The sequence below is a fragment of the Pseudophryne corroboree genome, chromosome 12 (genome assembly GCF_028390025.1).
Source record: "Pseudophryne corroboree isolate aPseCor3 chromosome 12, aPseCor3.hap2, whole genome shotgun sequence".
NCBI classification, from domain to species: domain Eukaryota; kingdom Metazoa; phylum Chordata; class Amphibia; order Anura; family Myobatrachidae; genus Pseudophryne; species Pseudophryne corroboree.
This window is the reverse complement of record NC_086455.1, coordinates 119,987,591-120,000,435: the sequence shown is the minus strand read 5'-3', so window position 1 is coordinate 120,000,435 and position 12,845 is coordinate 119,987,591. Positions and strand designations below refer to the sequence as shown.

The following is a 12,845-nucleotide window of genomic DNA, read 5'->3' as shown; positions in this document are numbered from 1 at the left end:
CCAGGCATTCTATAAACCAACCATACCGATCTATCATCCATGAGGCACTGTCATCTCATTCACTATTAAGGGTAATAATGGAATGATCGGGCAAATAATAGGAGTGAGACACTGGAAAAAGGTGTTTCCACATCTTTACATGGGAGCTGCAGTTCTCTGACATTCAGGGCACCCCATGCTCTTTGTCGTCATCATGTTTCATGCCTAGGCATAAAGGTCTAGGGCTGTAATCGATTTGGGGAAGGACACCACCCTGTTTTTTTAATTTCAATTTTAGTATTTTCACATATAAAAATAAATAATGTTTCATGGAACCTAGAGATCGTGCAGAGTTTAAGTTTTGCAGTGTTTATGCTAGTGCAATTGCTTCAGGATTTGGGATTTGTGGTGAAATGGGTATAGTCTGAAGGTGGGTACACACTAGGCGATGTGCTCCATGAGCAACGTCGCCTAGTGTTTCCCCTCCTGGGCCGGGGCGGTCTGCGGCAGGGTGTACACACTGAACGATATGACGCCCATATCGCTCAGTGACGTCACGCCGCAGCCGGGCCTTACAGGCAGCTTTTGGACGATAGTCCAAATTAAGCTGCATGCACGGCCGACAGCGAGGGTCATTACCGACCCCCAGGACCGTGCATCACTCACTCAGCGGTGGCATACACATTTTCCGGGAAAGTAAACAACGTTGCACAGGAAGGGTGAAAATGAGCGATGTTGATTATTTTCTCGGCAAGATTCACAAAACAGCATCAAATCCCATGCTTAACAAATCTTGTATTTTTAACAGTTTCTAAACACACAACACCCAAATTTATACAATAAAGCTGCATATGACAATACAGTGCATCCGGAAAGTATTCAGAGCGCTTCACTTTTTCCACATTTTGTTATGTTACGGCCTTATTCCAAAATGGAATAAATAATTTTTTCCCCTCAAAATTCTATGTTTCTCATGGTCTGAGAGTCCTTCAGGTGCATTTTGGCAAACTCCAGGTGGGCTGCCACATGCTTTTTACTAAGGAGTGGCTTCCGTCTGGCCACTCTACGATACAGGCCTCATTGGTGGATTGCTGCAGAGATGGTTGTCCTTCTATAAGGTTCTCCTCTCTCCACAGAAGAATGCTGTAGCTCTGACAGAGTGACTATCAGGTTCTTGGTCACCTCCCTAACTAGGGCCCTTCTCCCCCGATCGCTCAGTTTAGATGGTCGGCCAGCTCTAGGAAGAGTCCTAGTGGTTCTGAACTTCTTCCATTTATGGATGATGGAGGCCACTGTGCTCATTGGGACCTTCAAAGCAGCAGATATTTTTCTGTACCCTTTCCCAGATTTGTGCCTCGAGACAATCCTGTGTCGGAGGTCTACAGACAATTCCTTTGACTTCATGCGTGGTTTGTGCTCAGACAAGCACTGTCAAGTGTGGGACCTTATATAGACAGGTGTGTGCCTTTCCAAATCATGTCCAATCAACTGAATTTACCTCAGGTGGACTCCCAATTAAGCTGTAGGAACATCTCAAGGATGATCAGTGGAAACAGGATGCACTTGATCTCAATTTTGAGCTTCATGGCAAAGGCTGTGAATACTTCTGTACATATGATTTCTTAGTTTTTTATTTTTAATAAAGTTGCAAAAATCTAAAAAAAACACTTTTTTCATGTTGTCATTATGGGGTATTGTATGAAGAATTTTGAGGGGAAAAATTAATGTATTCCATTTTGGAATAAGGCAGTAACATAACAAAATGTGGAAAAAGTGAAGCACTGTGAATGCTTTCCGGATGCACTGTATATAGCAGAATAATGTATGCTGTATGAAGATATATTTCTAATTTTATATATATATATATATATATATATATAGATAGATATATATATATATTTTATTATTATTTTTTTTAACAAGGAGACGTTCCTCTTTCAGCAAAAGCTATGTCTGCTCTTATAATGAACTCCCAGCACCAAAATGGCAATATACAGTATTATATAGACGCCCCTACTGCTGTATGTCACTTACTATAAGGTGATACCTGGAGGTTAATAAATCTAGCAGGACTATTAAGAAGAGTCTGTGGATAACTAGGGAATACAAGATCTGTGGCCGAAAGTTGTGAACATAATCTTTCATAAAAAAAGATTTCATATATGTGAAATAAAAGAAGTTACTCACAGCACATAGATGTGGACTTATGGAAACCCAGACATCCTCACCTGTAAATATCACGAGCCATTCCAAAGTCACCGATTTTGGCTACACGTACGGTACTGGTGTAGGTCAGCAGGCAATTTCTGGCTGCAATGTCGCTGTTGGAAGAAAGTTCTGTTATTGATAAACATATTCCTATTCATACTGATTAGTCATGTCTAAACATAGCGTTAAAGTGAAGTGAATAATATTTTCTTCTAAAGAAAACAGTGGAATAATAATAACTGCTTTTAGCAATGTAATACCATAACTATTGTCGCAGAAAGGGTTTGCTGGTGAAATGGGAAAACTACGTTCTTATCATACAGTAGGGTGATCAATTGAATAAATTGTTTATATGTTTTACTTTAGGGATAGATTTATTTCTCAAAACTCAGACAAAATTCTTATAGGTAAAAAAATATTGTGTTGCTGATTTGTGGCTATGACTTCTGAATAGCTGCTGTTCTAATGGATATATCGGTGATATTTTATTGTGTCACTCAACTAATGTATTTTATTAGCCCAAAATGCTGCCTATAAATTAGTGATGTGCACCGGAAATTTTTCGGGTTTTGGTTTTGGATTCGGCTCCGTGGCCGTGTTTTGGATTCGGACGCGTTTTGGCAAAACCTCCCTGAAATTTTTTTGTCGGATTCGGGTGTGTTTTGGATTCGGTTGTTTTTTTACAAAAAACCCTCAAAAACAGCTTAAATCATAGAATTTGGGAGTCATTTTGATCCCATAGTATTATTAACCTCAATAACCATAATTTACACTCATTTCCAGTCTATTCTGAACACCTCACACCTCACAATATTATGTTTAGTCCTAAAATTTGCACCGAGGTCGCTGGATGACTAAGCTAAGCGACCCAAGTGGCCGACACAAACACCTGGCCCATCTAGGAGTGGCACTGCAGTGTCAGACAGGATGGCAGATTAAAAAAATAGTCCCCAAACAGCACATGATGCAAAGAAATAAAGAGGCGCAATGAGGTAGCTGTGTGACTAAGCTAAGCGACCCAAGTGGCCGACACAAATACCTGGCCCATCTAGGAGTGTGTTATGAGCCACGGCTGTGGCTCATTCCTGTTTTGCAGTTTTGTTCTGTATTTCATGTTATACTTCTGTTTATGTTCCCCGTGGGTGTCATGGGGTGCTCGGAGCTCACCCTTAAGGAGGGGATACTGTTATGAACCACAGGTAGTGGTTCATTCCTATTTTATGTTTATAAAGTTGTCTTGCATGCCAGGATTTCCTGTTGCTCTGTTTTAGAATACTCTTGTCTGCTGCCGCTGGTGAGTCTGTGTAATTGCAGCTTGTTCCCTTGTGTTCAGCCTCACCTGGCTGCTAATTGCATCTGGTCAGTTTGGAATCTTGCAACAAGGCAGCTGCATGGGATTATTAATTAGGCCTCTCTGTTATATGCTGGCTGTTTGCAATTCACAGATGCTGGTGATATTCCTTGGTTTGCAGTCTGCTTGAGTTCTGAGCTTGGTTCCTGCTAGTTCCTGAGCTTCCTGTGTCGATTCCAGTGTCTAGTCTAGAATCCAGTCCTGTCTAGAATTCGGTGTTTAGAATCCAGTCCAGTGTTAGAATCCAGTCTTGTTTAGAATCCGGTGTTTAGAATCCAGTCCGGTGTTTAGAATCCAGTCCGGTGTTTAGAATCCAGTCCGGTGTTTAGAATCCAGTCCGGTGTTTAAAAAAAAAAAAAAAAAAAAGTCTTGTTTTGTTTAGCAAAATTTAGTCTTGTCTTGTCTTGTCTTGTCTAGTTTTAAATCCTCCTATGTCTACTATGCAAGCCCTGCAGGCATCTCTCGCAGCCCTGAACTCTGTATTCAGTGCTTTGAGACCAGAGCGACTAGAAGTTTTGCAGCAATCCCTAAAGCAACTGCAAAACCTACTGACTAAAATCTTGCTCATCTTGCCAGAAGTCGTTGAGAGTACATCTATCTCTAAAGAGACTCTTGTTCACAGTATGGTGACAAGAGAATCCTCTGGTTTAATTGAAGAGAAAAGATGTAAAAGTTTTCTGCGGCCCAGGCTCTCAGAAGAGGAGCGTCTGCGTCGCAGAAACTTAAACTTGTGCCTATATTGTGGGGGTTTAGGCCACTATCTGCAGACCTGTGAGTTGCGCAAGCCAAAGTGTGGTGACGAGTCTTTCCCTCTGGCCAAGTTGAGTCAGGATACAAGACCTACTCCTGTCTCTACTGTGGCAGAGGTACTTGTCACACAACCCACACTAAAAAGCTCTCTGTCCTATAATTGGGGTCCTTGGGCAAGGGAGCCCCATTATAGATTCAGGAATCAAAAAAGAATGTTTTTCTCCTCTCTTGAGGTTCCTGTGGAAGCGGAGTTGCAAGCCCCTGGAGTGGTGCCCGTAGCCCAGGGTCCTGGAGTGGTGCCCGTAGCCCAGGGTCCTGGAGTGGTGCCCGTAGCCCAGGGTCCTGGAGTGGTGCCCGTAGCCCAGGGTCCTGGAGTGGTGCCCGATGCCCAGAGTGCTGGAGTGGTGCCCGATGCCCAGAGTGCTGGAGCGGTGCCCGATGCCCAGAGTGCTGGAGCGGTACCCGATGCCCAGAGTGCTGGAGCGGTACCCGATGCCCAGAGTGCTGGAGCGGTACCCGATGCCCAGAGTGCTGGAGCGGTACCCGATGCCCAGAGTGCTGAAGCGGTACCCGATGCCCAGAGTGCTGGAGCGGTACCCGATGCCCAGAGTGCTGGAGCGGTACCCGATGCCCAGAGTGCTGGAGCGGTACCCGATGCCCTAGCTTATAGAGGGACATCAAATATTATAGTTCAGGTGTCCATACCGGAAGGGGTCTCAGAATCTGTCACCCCAGGTAGGGACTTGAAAAGCGCAACCCAAGAAAGGGTCTCTAAAACCATAGTTCTTGAAGGGAACTCGAGAAGCAAAACCCCAGAAGGGATCTTTGAAGTAATATCTCCAAGTGGGGTCTCGAGAGACGCAGCCCCAAAGAAGGGTCTAGAAGTCGCTTCCCCAGGAAAGAACTTAAGAAGCATAGCATTAGTGGAGGATCTGAACGTTATTGCTTCAGCAAAAGTCCCGGAAGTCATAGTCCCGGGAGAACTTTCGATAATTATCGACTCAGAGAGGGAGGCCGATGGCCTGATCCCAGTCAGGGAGGCCAACGGCCCGGTCCCAGTAAAAGAATCCGAGGTGCTGGCCCCAGCGGGGTTCCCGGAGGCCACTGCCCCAGCGGGGTTCCCGGAGGCCACTGCCCCGGCGGGGTTCCCGGAGGCCACTGCCCCGGCGGGGTTCCCGGAGGCCACTGCCCCGGCGGGGTTCCCGGAGGCCACTGCCCCAGCAGGGTTCCCGGAGGCCACTGCCCCGGCGGGGTTCCCGGAAGTCTCTGCCCCGGGTGGGGTTCAGGAAGTCTCTGCCCCGGGTGGGGTTCAGGAAGTCTCTGCCCCGGGTGGGGTTCAGGAAGTCACTGCCCCGGGTGGGGTTCAGGAAGTCACTGCCCCGGGTGGGGTTCAGAAAGTCACTGCCCCGGGTGGGGTTCAGAAAGTCACTGCCCCGGGTGGGGTTCAGAAAGTCACTGCCCCGGGTGGGGTTCAGAAAGTCACTGCCCCGGGTGGGGTTCAGAGAGTCTCAGCCTCGAGTAAGGTCAATAGTGACCAGGTCCTAGCAAAGCACTCCAGTCAGTCAGATGAGAAGGAAACAGATCCTGACTCTGATATCTCAACATCCATAATCTTTGATGGGGACTTAGCCCAATTTTTGACACTTTACAAACACTATTACATTATTATGTTGTCTAGACCATTTCTGGGCATCACTTCAGAGAACATTGTGCTTTATCTGATTTATTCTTTTAGAGGAGAGCCTTTTGAGTGGGCGACCAGCCTAATGAAAGCTGAAGATCCCATTCTTCAGGATCCCTTAGCATTCAGTGATGCAATTATTAAAAGATATGGTTCCAAAGAAATTGGTTCAGGTTCCTCTAGGTCACCCGTCTTATATACTGAGAGTCCACCAAATACTGTAAACTCAGCACAAGAATCTCAGCCCGTTGTTTTGACTGCAGGATGTGCTTTTCTGACTTCTTCTTCTAATAATAGTACTTTACCAGAAAGTTCAGCTCCCAAGGGTAAGAGACCTGTCTCTGATTTGAACGCAGCCTTGCTGGGTGGTACCATCAGTTCAGACAATGTGTGGGGAATTACCTTGGTCAGACCTAAAGAGCTTTGTAAAAAGACGAAGAAGAAAAAGAAATAATTTTTGACTCTTGCCTTGATAAAAAAAAAAGTTTTTTTTGTTTTTTCCCCTTGTCTTGTGTCCAGTGGCCACCATCAAGGGGAGGGCACTGTTACAAGTTGTTGCTACAGCTTGTTTTTGTTTTCTTGTCTGTTAGACCAGTGTGTCAGGTTTTTTTTTTGTATCCCTTGTTCTGGATAGTCTGAATTTTGGGGTCTTTTGACCCCTCCTCAAGGGGGGGGTAATGTTATGAGCCACGGCTGTGGCTCATTCCTGTTTTGCAGTTTTGTTCTGTATTTCATGTTATACTTCTGTTTATGTTCCCCGTGGGTGTCATGGGGTGCTCGGAGCTCACCCTTAAGGAGGGGATACTGTTATGAACCACAGGTAGTGGTTCATTCCTATTTTATGTTTATAAAGTTGTCTTGCATGCCAGGATTTCCTGTTGCTCTGTTTTAGAATACTCTTGTCTGCTGCCGCTGGTGAGTCTGTGTAATTGCAGCTTGTTCCCTTGTGTTCAGCCTCACCTGGCTGCTAATTGCATCTGGTCAGTTTGGAATCTTGCAACAAGGCAGCTGCATGGGATTATTAATTAGGCCTCTCTGTTATATGCTGGCTGTTTGCAATTCACAGATGCTGGTGATATTCCTTGGTTTGCAGTCTGCTTGAGTTCTGAGCTTGGTTCCTGCTAGTTCCTGAGCTTCCTGTGTCGATTCCTGTGTCAGTCCCTGTGTCGATTCCTATGTCTGATCCCGTGTACTGCCGTGAGGCGTTCCTGTCCTGAGGTCCAGTACCGTTGCCTGTGCAAGTTTCTGGCTTCTTGGTGTCCACCGGTCTGCCGTTTGGGATTCTGCCTGTCCTCCAGTTCTGAGAGTCTGTGTCAGCAGCATTGGGAGTTCCTGTCCGTTTGCCAGTATTCGTACCGGTTCCGTGAGTAGCGGCACTACCGCGTCCGTCGGCCTAGGCTGCTGTATTCCCTTATTATTTCTGTCACTGGTGTTTTGCAGAGGGTTCTGCTTATGCTGTCACCGCCGGTACACAAAAGTATTGTCGGCGTGTGGTCAGCATTTCCTTTGTTGTTCTTTTCCTTTGGCGGCAAGCCGCACATACTTTGGTTTTAGGTTTGTTAGTAGCCCCTGGCCTTGTTGTTTAGTCAGAGGGCCCCTTGTTATCACCCTGTCTCGGTTCACTCTTTGTCTCTCATTAAGACCTGAGGGGGCATCGAAGTTGGGCAGACGTAATCCGCCCTTCAAACGCGGCTGCCATGGGCTCAAGCAACCATAGTCTCGCAAGAGTGTACTGACAGCACGGGTGAGACAACGGAGATAGGGCGCCAGGGGCTATTCCCTTTCCATTCCCCTTTCCCAGCATTCCGTCCTGGTGCTCTGGACTCGCTTCATAACATCTCCCTTGTTCTGAGCACCAGGAACCTAACAGAGTGGCACTGCAGTGTCAGACAGGATGGCAGATTAAAAAAATAGTCCCCAAACAGCACATGACGCAAAGAAAAAAAGAGGCGCAATGAGGTAGCTGTGTGACTAAGCTAAGCAACCCAAGTGGCCGACACAAACACCTGGCCCATCTAGGAGTGGCACTGCAGTATCAGACAGGATGGCACTTCAAAAAATAGTCCCCAAACAGCACATGATGCAAAGAAAAATGAAAGAAAAAAGAGGTGCAAGATGGAATTGTCCTTGGGCCCTCCCACCCACCCTTATGTTGTATAAACAGGACATGCACACTTTAACAAACCCATCATTTCAGCGACAGGGTCTGCCACACAACTGTGACTGAAATGACTGGTTGGTTTGGGCCCCCACCAAAAAAGAAGCAATCAATCTCTCCTTGCACAAACTGGCTCTACAGAGGCAAGATGTCCACCTCCTCCTCATCGTCCGATTCCTCACCCCTTCCACTGTGTACATCCCCCTCCTCACAGATTATTAATTCGTCCCCACTGGAATCCACCATCTCAGGTCCCTGTGTACTTTCTGGAGGCAATTGCTGGTGAATGTCTCCACGGAGGAATTGATTATAATTCATTTTGATGAACATCATCTTCTCCACATTTTCTGGAAGTAACCTCGTACGCCGATTGCTGACAAGGTGAGCGGCTGCACTAAACACTCTTTCGGAGTACACACTGGAGGGGGGGCAACTTAGGTAAAATAAAGCCAGTTTCTGCAAGGGCCTCCAAATTGCCTCTTTTTCCTGCCAGTATACGTACGGACTGTCTGACGTGCCTATTTGGATGCGGTCACTCATATAATCCTCCACCATTCTTTCAATGGTGACAGAATCATATGCAGTGACAGTAGACGACATGTCAGTAATCGTTGGCAGGTCCTTTAGTCCGGACCAGATGTCAGCACTCGCTCCAGACTGCCCTGCATCACCGCCAGCGGGTGGGCTCGGAATTCTGAGCCTTTTCCTCGCAGCCCCAGTTGCGGGAGAATGTGAAGGAGGAGCTGTTGACGGGTCACGTTCCGCTTGACTTGACAATTTTCTCACCAGCAGGTCTTTGAACCTCTGCAGACTTGTGTCTGCCGGAAAGAGAGATACAACGTAGGTTTTAAATCTAGGATCGAGCACGGTGGCCAAAATGTAGTGCTCTGATTTCAACAGATTGACCACCCGTGAATCCTGGTTAAGCGAATTAAGGGCTCCATCCACAAGTCCCACATGCCTAGCGGAATCGCTCTGTTTTAGCTCCTCCTTCAATCTCTCCAGCTTCTTCTGCAAAAGCCTGATGAGGGGAATGACCTGACTCCGGCTGGCAGTGTCTGAACTGACTTCACGTGTGGCAAGTTAAAGGGTTGCAGAACCTTGCACAACGTTGAAATCATTCTCCACTGCGCTTGAGTCAGGTGCATTCCCCCTCCTTTGCCTATATCATAGGTAGCTGTATAGGCTTGAATGGCCTTTTGCTGCTCCTCCATCCTCTGAAGCATATAGAGGGTTGAATTCCACCTTGTTACCACCTCTTGCTTCAGATGATGGCAGGGCAGGTTCAGGAGTGTTTGCTGGTGCTCCAGTCTTCGGCACGCGGTGGCTGAATGCCGAAAGTGGCCCGCAATTCTTCGGGCCACTGACAGCATCTCTTGCACGCCCCTGTCGTTTTTTAAATAATTCTGCACCACCAAATTCAATGTATGTGCAAAACATGGGACATGCTGGAATTTGCCCAGATGTAATGCACGCACAATATTGGTGGCGTTGTCCGATCTCACAAATCCCCAGGAGAGTCCAATTGGGGTAAGCCATTCTGCGATGATGTTCCTCAGTTTCCATAAGAGGTTGTCAGCTGTGTGCCTTTTATGGAAAGCGGTGATACAAAGCGTAGCCTGCCTAGGAACGAATTGGCGTTTGCGAGATGCTGCTACTGGTGCCGCCGCTGCTGTTCTTGCTGCGGGAGGCAATACATCTACCCAGTGGGCTGTCACAGTCATATAGTCCTGAGTCTGCCCTGCTCCACTTGTTCACATGTCCGTGGTTAAGTGGACATTGGGTACAACTGCATTTTTTAGGACACTGGTGACTCTTTTTCTGACGTCTGTGTACATTTTCGGTATCGCCTGCCTAGAGAAGTGGAACCTAGATGGTATTTGGTACCGGGGACACAGTACCTCAAGCAATTCTCTAGTTCCCTGTGAATTAACGGTGGATACCGGAAACACGTTTGACACCATCCAGGCTGCCAAGGCCTGAGTTATCCGCTTTGCAGCAGGATGACTGCTGTGATATTTCATCTTCCTCGCAAAGGACTGTTGGACAGTCAATTGCTTACTAGAAGTAGTACAAGTGGTCTTCCGACTTCCCCTCTGGGATGACGATCGACTCCCAGCTGCAACAACAGCAGCGCCAGCAGCAGTAGGCGTTACACTCAAGGATGCATCGGAGGAATCCCAGGCAGGAGAGGACTCGTCAGACTTGACAGTGACATGGCCTGCAGGACTATTGGCTTTCCTGTCTAAGGAGGAAATTGACACTGAGGGAGTTGGTGGTGTGGTTTGCAGGAGCTTGGTTACAAGAGGAAGGGATTTAGTGGTCAGTGGACTGCTTCCGCTGTCACCCAAAGTTTTTGAACTTGTCACTGACTTCTGATGAATGCGGTCCAGGTGACGTATAAGGGAGGATGTTCCTAGGTGGTTAACGTCCTTACCCCTACTTATTACAGCTTGACAAAGGCAACACACGGCTTGACACCAGTTGTCCGCATTTCTGTTGAAATAATTCCACACCGAAGAGGTGATTTTTTTTGTATTTTGACCAGGCATGTCAATGGCCATATTCGTCCCCCGGACAACAGGTGTCTCCCCGGGTGCCTGACTTAAACAAACCACCTCACCATCAGAATCCTTCTTGTCAATTTCCTCCCCAGCGCCAGCAACACCCATATCCTCATCCTGGTGTACTTCAACAGTGATATCTTCAATTTGACTATCAGGAACTGGACTGCGGGTGCTCCTTCCAGCACTTGCAGGGGGCGTGCAAATGGTGGAAGGCACCACCTCTTCCCGTCCAGTGTTGGGAAGGTCAGGCATCGCAACCGACACAATTGGACTCTCCTTGGGGATTTGTGATTTAGAAGAACGGACAGTTCTTTGCTGTGCTTTTGCCATCTTAAGTCTTTTAAGTTTTCTTGTAGGAGGATGAGTGCTTCCATCCTCATGTGAAGCTGACCCACTAGTCATGAGGAACATAGGAGAGGGCCTCAGCCGTTCCTTGCCACTCCGTGTCGTAAATGGCATATTGGCAAGTTTACGCTTCTCCTCAGATGATTTTGATTTTTGGGTCATTTTACTGAACTTTTGTTTTTTTGATTTTACATGCTCTCTACTATGACATTGGGCATCGGCCTTGGCAGACGACGTTGATCGCATTTCATCGTCTCGGCCATGACTAGTGGCAGCAGCTTCAGCATAAGGTGGAAGTGGATCTTGATCTTTCCCTATTTTACCCTCCACATTTTTGTTCTCCATTTTTTAATGTGTGGAATTATATGCCAGTAATATATTTATCAATAGCAATGGCCTACTACTATATATACTGCGCACAAAAACTTAAATGCACCACAGGTATGGATGGATAGTATACTTGACGACACAGAGGTAGGTAGAGCAGTGGCCTAATGTACCGTACTGCTATATATTATATATACTGGTGGTCAGCAAACTGTGCAAAACTGAAATGCATCACAGGTATGGATGGATAGTATACTTGATGACACAGAGGTAGGTAGAGCAGTGGCCTACTGTACCGTACTGCTATATATTATATATACTGGTGGTCAGCAAACTGTGCAAAACTGAAATGCACCACAGGTATGGATGGATAGTATACTTGACGACACAGAGGAAGGTAGAGCAGTGGCCTACTGTACCGTACTGCTATATATTATATATACTGGTGGTCAGCAAACTGCAAAACTGAAATGCACCACAGGTATGGATGGATAGTATACTTGACGACACAGAGGTAGGTAGAGCAGTGGCCTACTGTACCGTACTGCTATATATTATATATACTGGTGGTCAGCAAACTGTGCAAAACTGAAATGCACCACAGGTATGGATGGATAGTATACTTGACGACACAGAGGTAGGTAGAGCAGTGGCCTAATGTACCGTACTGCTATATATTATATATACTGGTGGTCAGCAAACTGTGCAAAACTGAAATGCACCACAGGTATGGATGGATAGTATACTTGACGACACAGAGGTAGGTAGAGCAGTGGCCTACTGTACCGTACTGCTATATATTATATATATTGGTGGTCAGCAAACTGTGCAAAACTGAAATGCACCACAGGTATGGATGGATAGTATACTTGACGACACAGAGGTAGGTAGAGCAGTGGCCTAATGTACCATACTGCTATATATTATATATACTGGTGGTCAGCAAACTGTGCAAAACTGAAATGCACCACAGGTATGGATGGATAGTATACTTGACGACACAGAGGTAGGTAGAGCAGTGGCCTACTGTACCGTACTGCTATATATTATATATACTGGTGGTCAGCAAACTGTGCAAAACTGAAATGCACCACAGGTATGGATGGATAGTATACTTGACGACACAGAGGTAGGTAGAGCAGTGGCCTACTGTACCGTACTGCTATATATTATATTTACTGGTGGTCAGCAAACTGTGCAAAACTGAAATGCACCACAGGTATGGATGGATAGTATACTTGACGACACAGAGGTAGGTAGAGCAGTGGCCTACTGTACCGTACTGCTATATATTATATATACTGGTGGTCAGCAAACTGTGCAAACTGAAATGCACCACAGGTATGGATGGATAGTATACTTGACGACTCAGAGGTAGGTAGAGCAGTGGCCTACTGTACCGTACTGCTATATATTATATATACTGGTGGTCAGCAAACTGTGCAAAACTGAAATGCACCACAGGTATGGATGGGATAG

The 12,845-nt window shown here is 46.4% G+C and overlaps 1 protein-coding gene across 1 annotated transcript in view; it reads right to left on the bottom strand.

Moving 5' to 3' along the window:
* Positions 1-12,845, bottom strand: part of LTK (leukocyte receptor tyrosine kinase) — a 307,777-nt gene that overhangs the window by 9,977 nt on the left and 284,955 nt on the right. Inside the window, exon 22 of the mRNA XM_063947926.1 lies at positions 2,208-2,300. Within this exon, the coding sequence (XP_063803996.1) occupies positions 2,208-2,300 (93 nt within the window). The remainder of the gene's footprint in view (positions 1-2,207; positions 2,301-12,845) is intronic.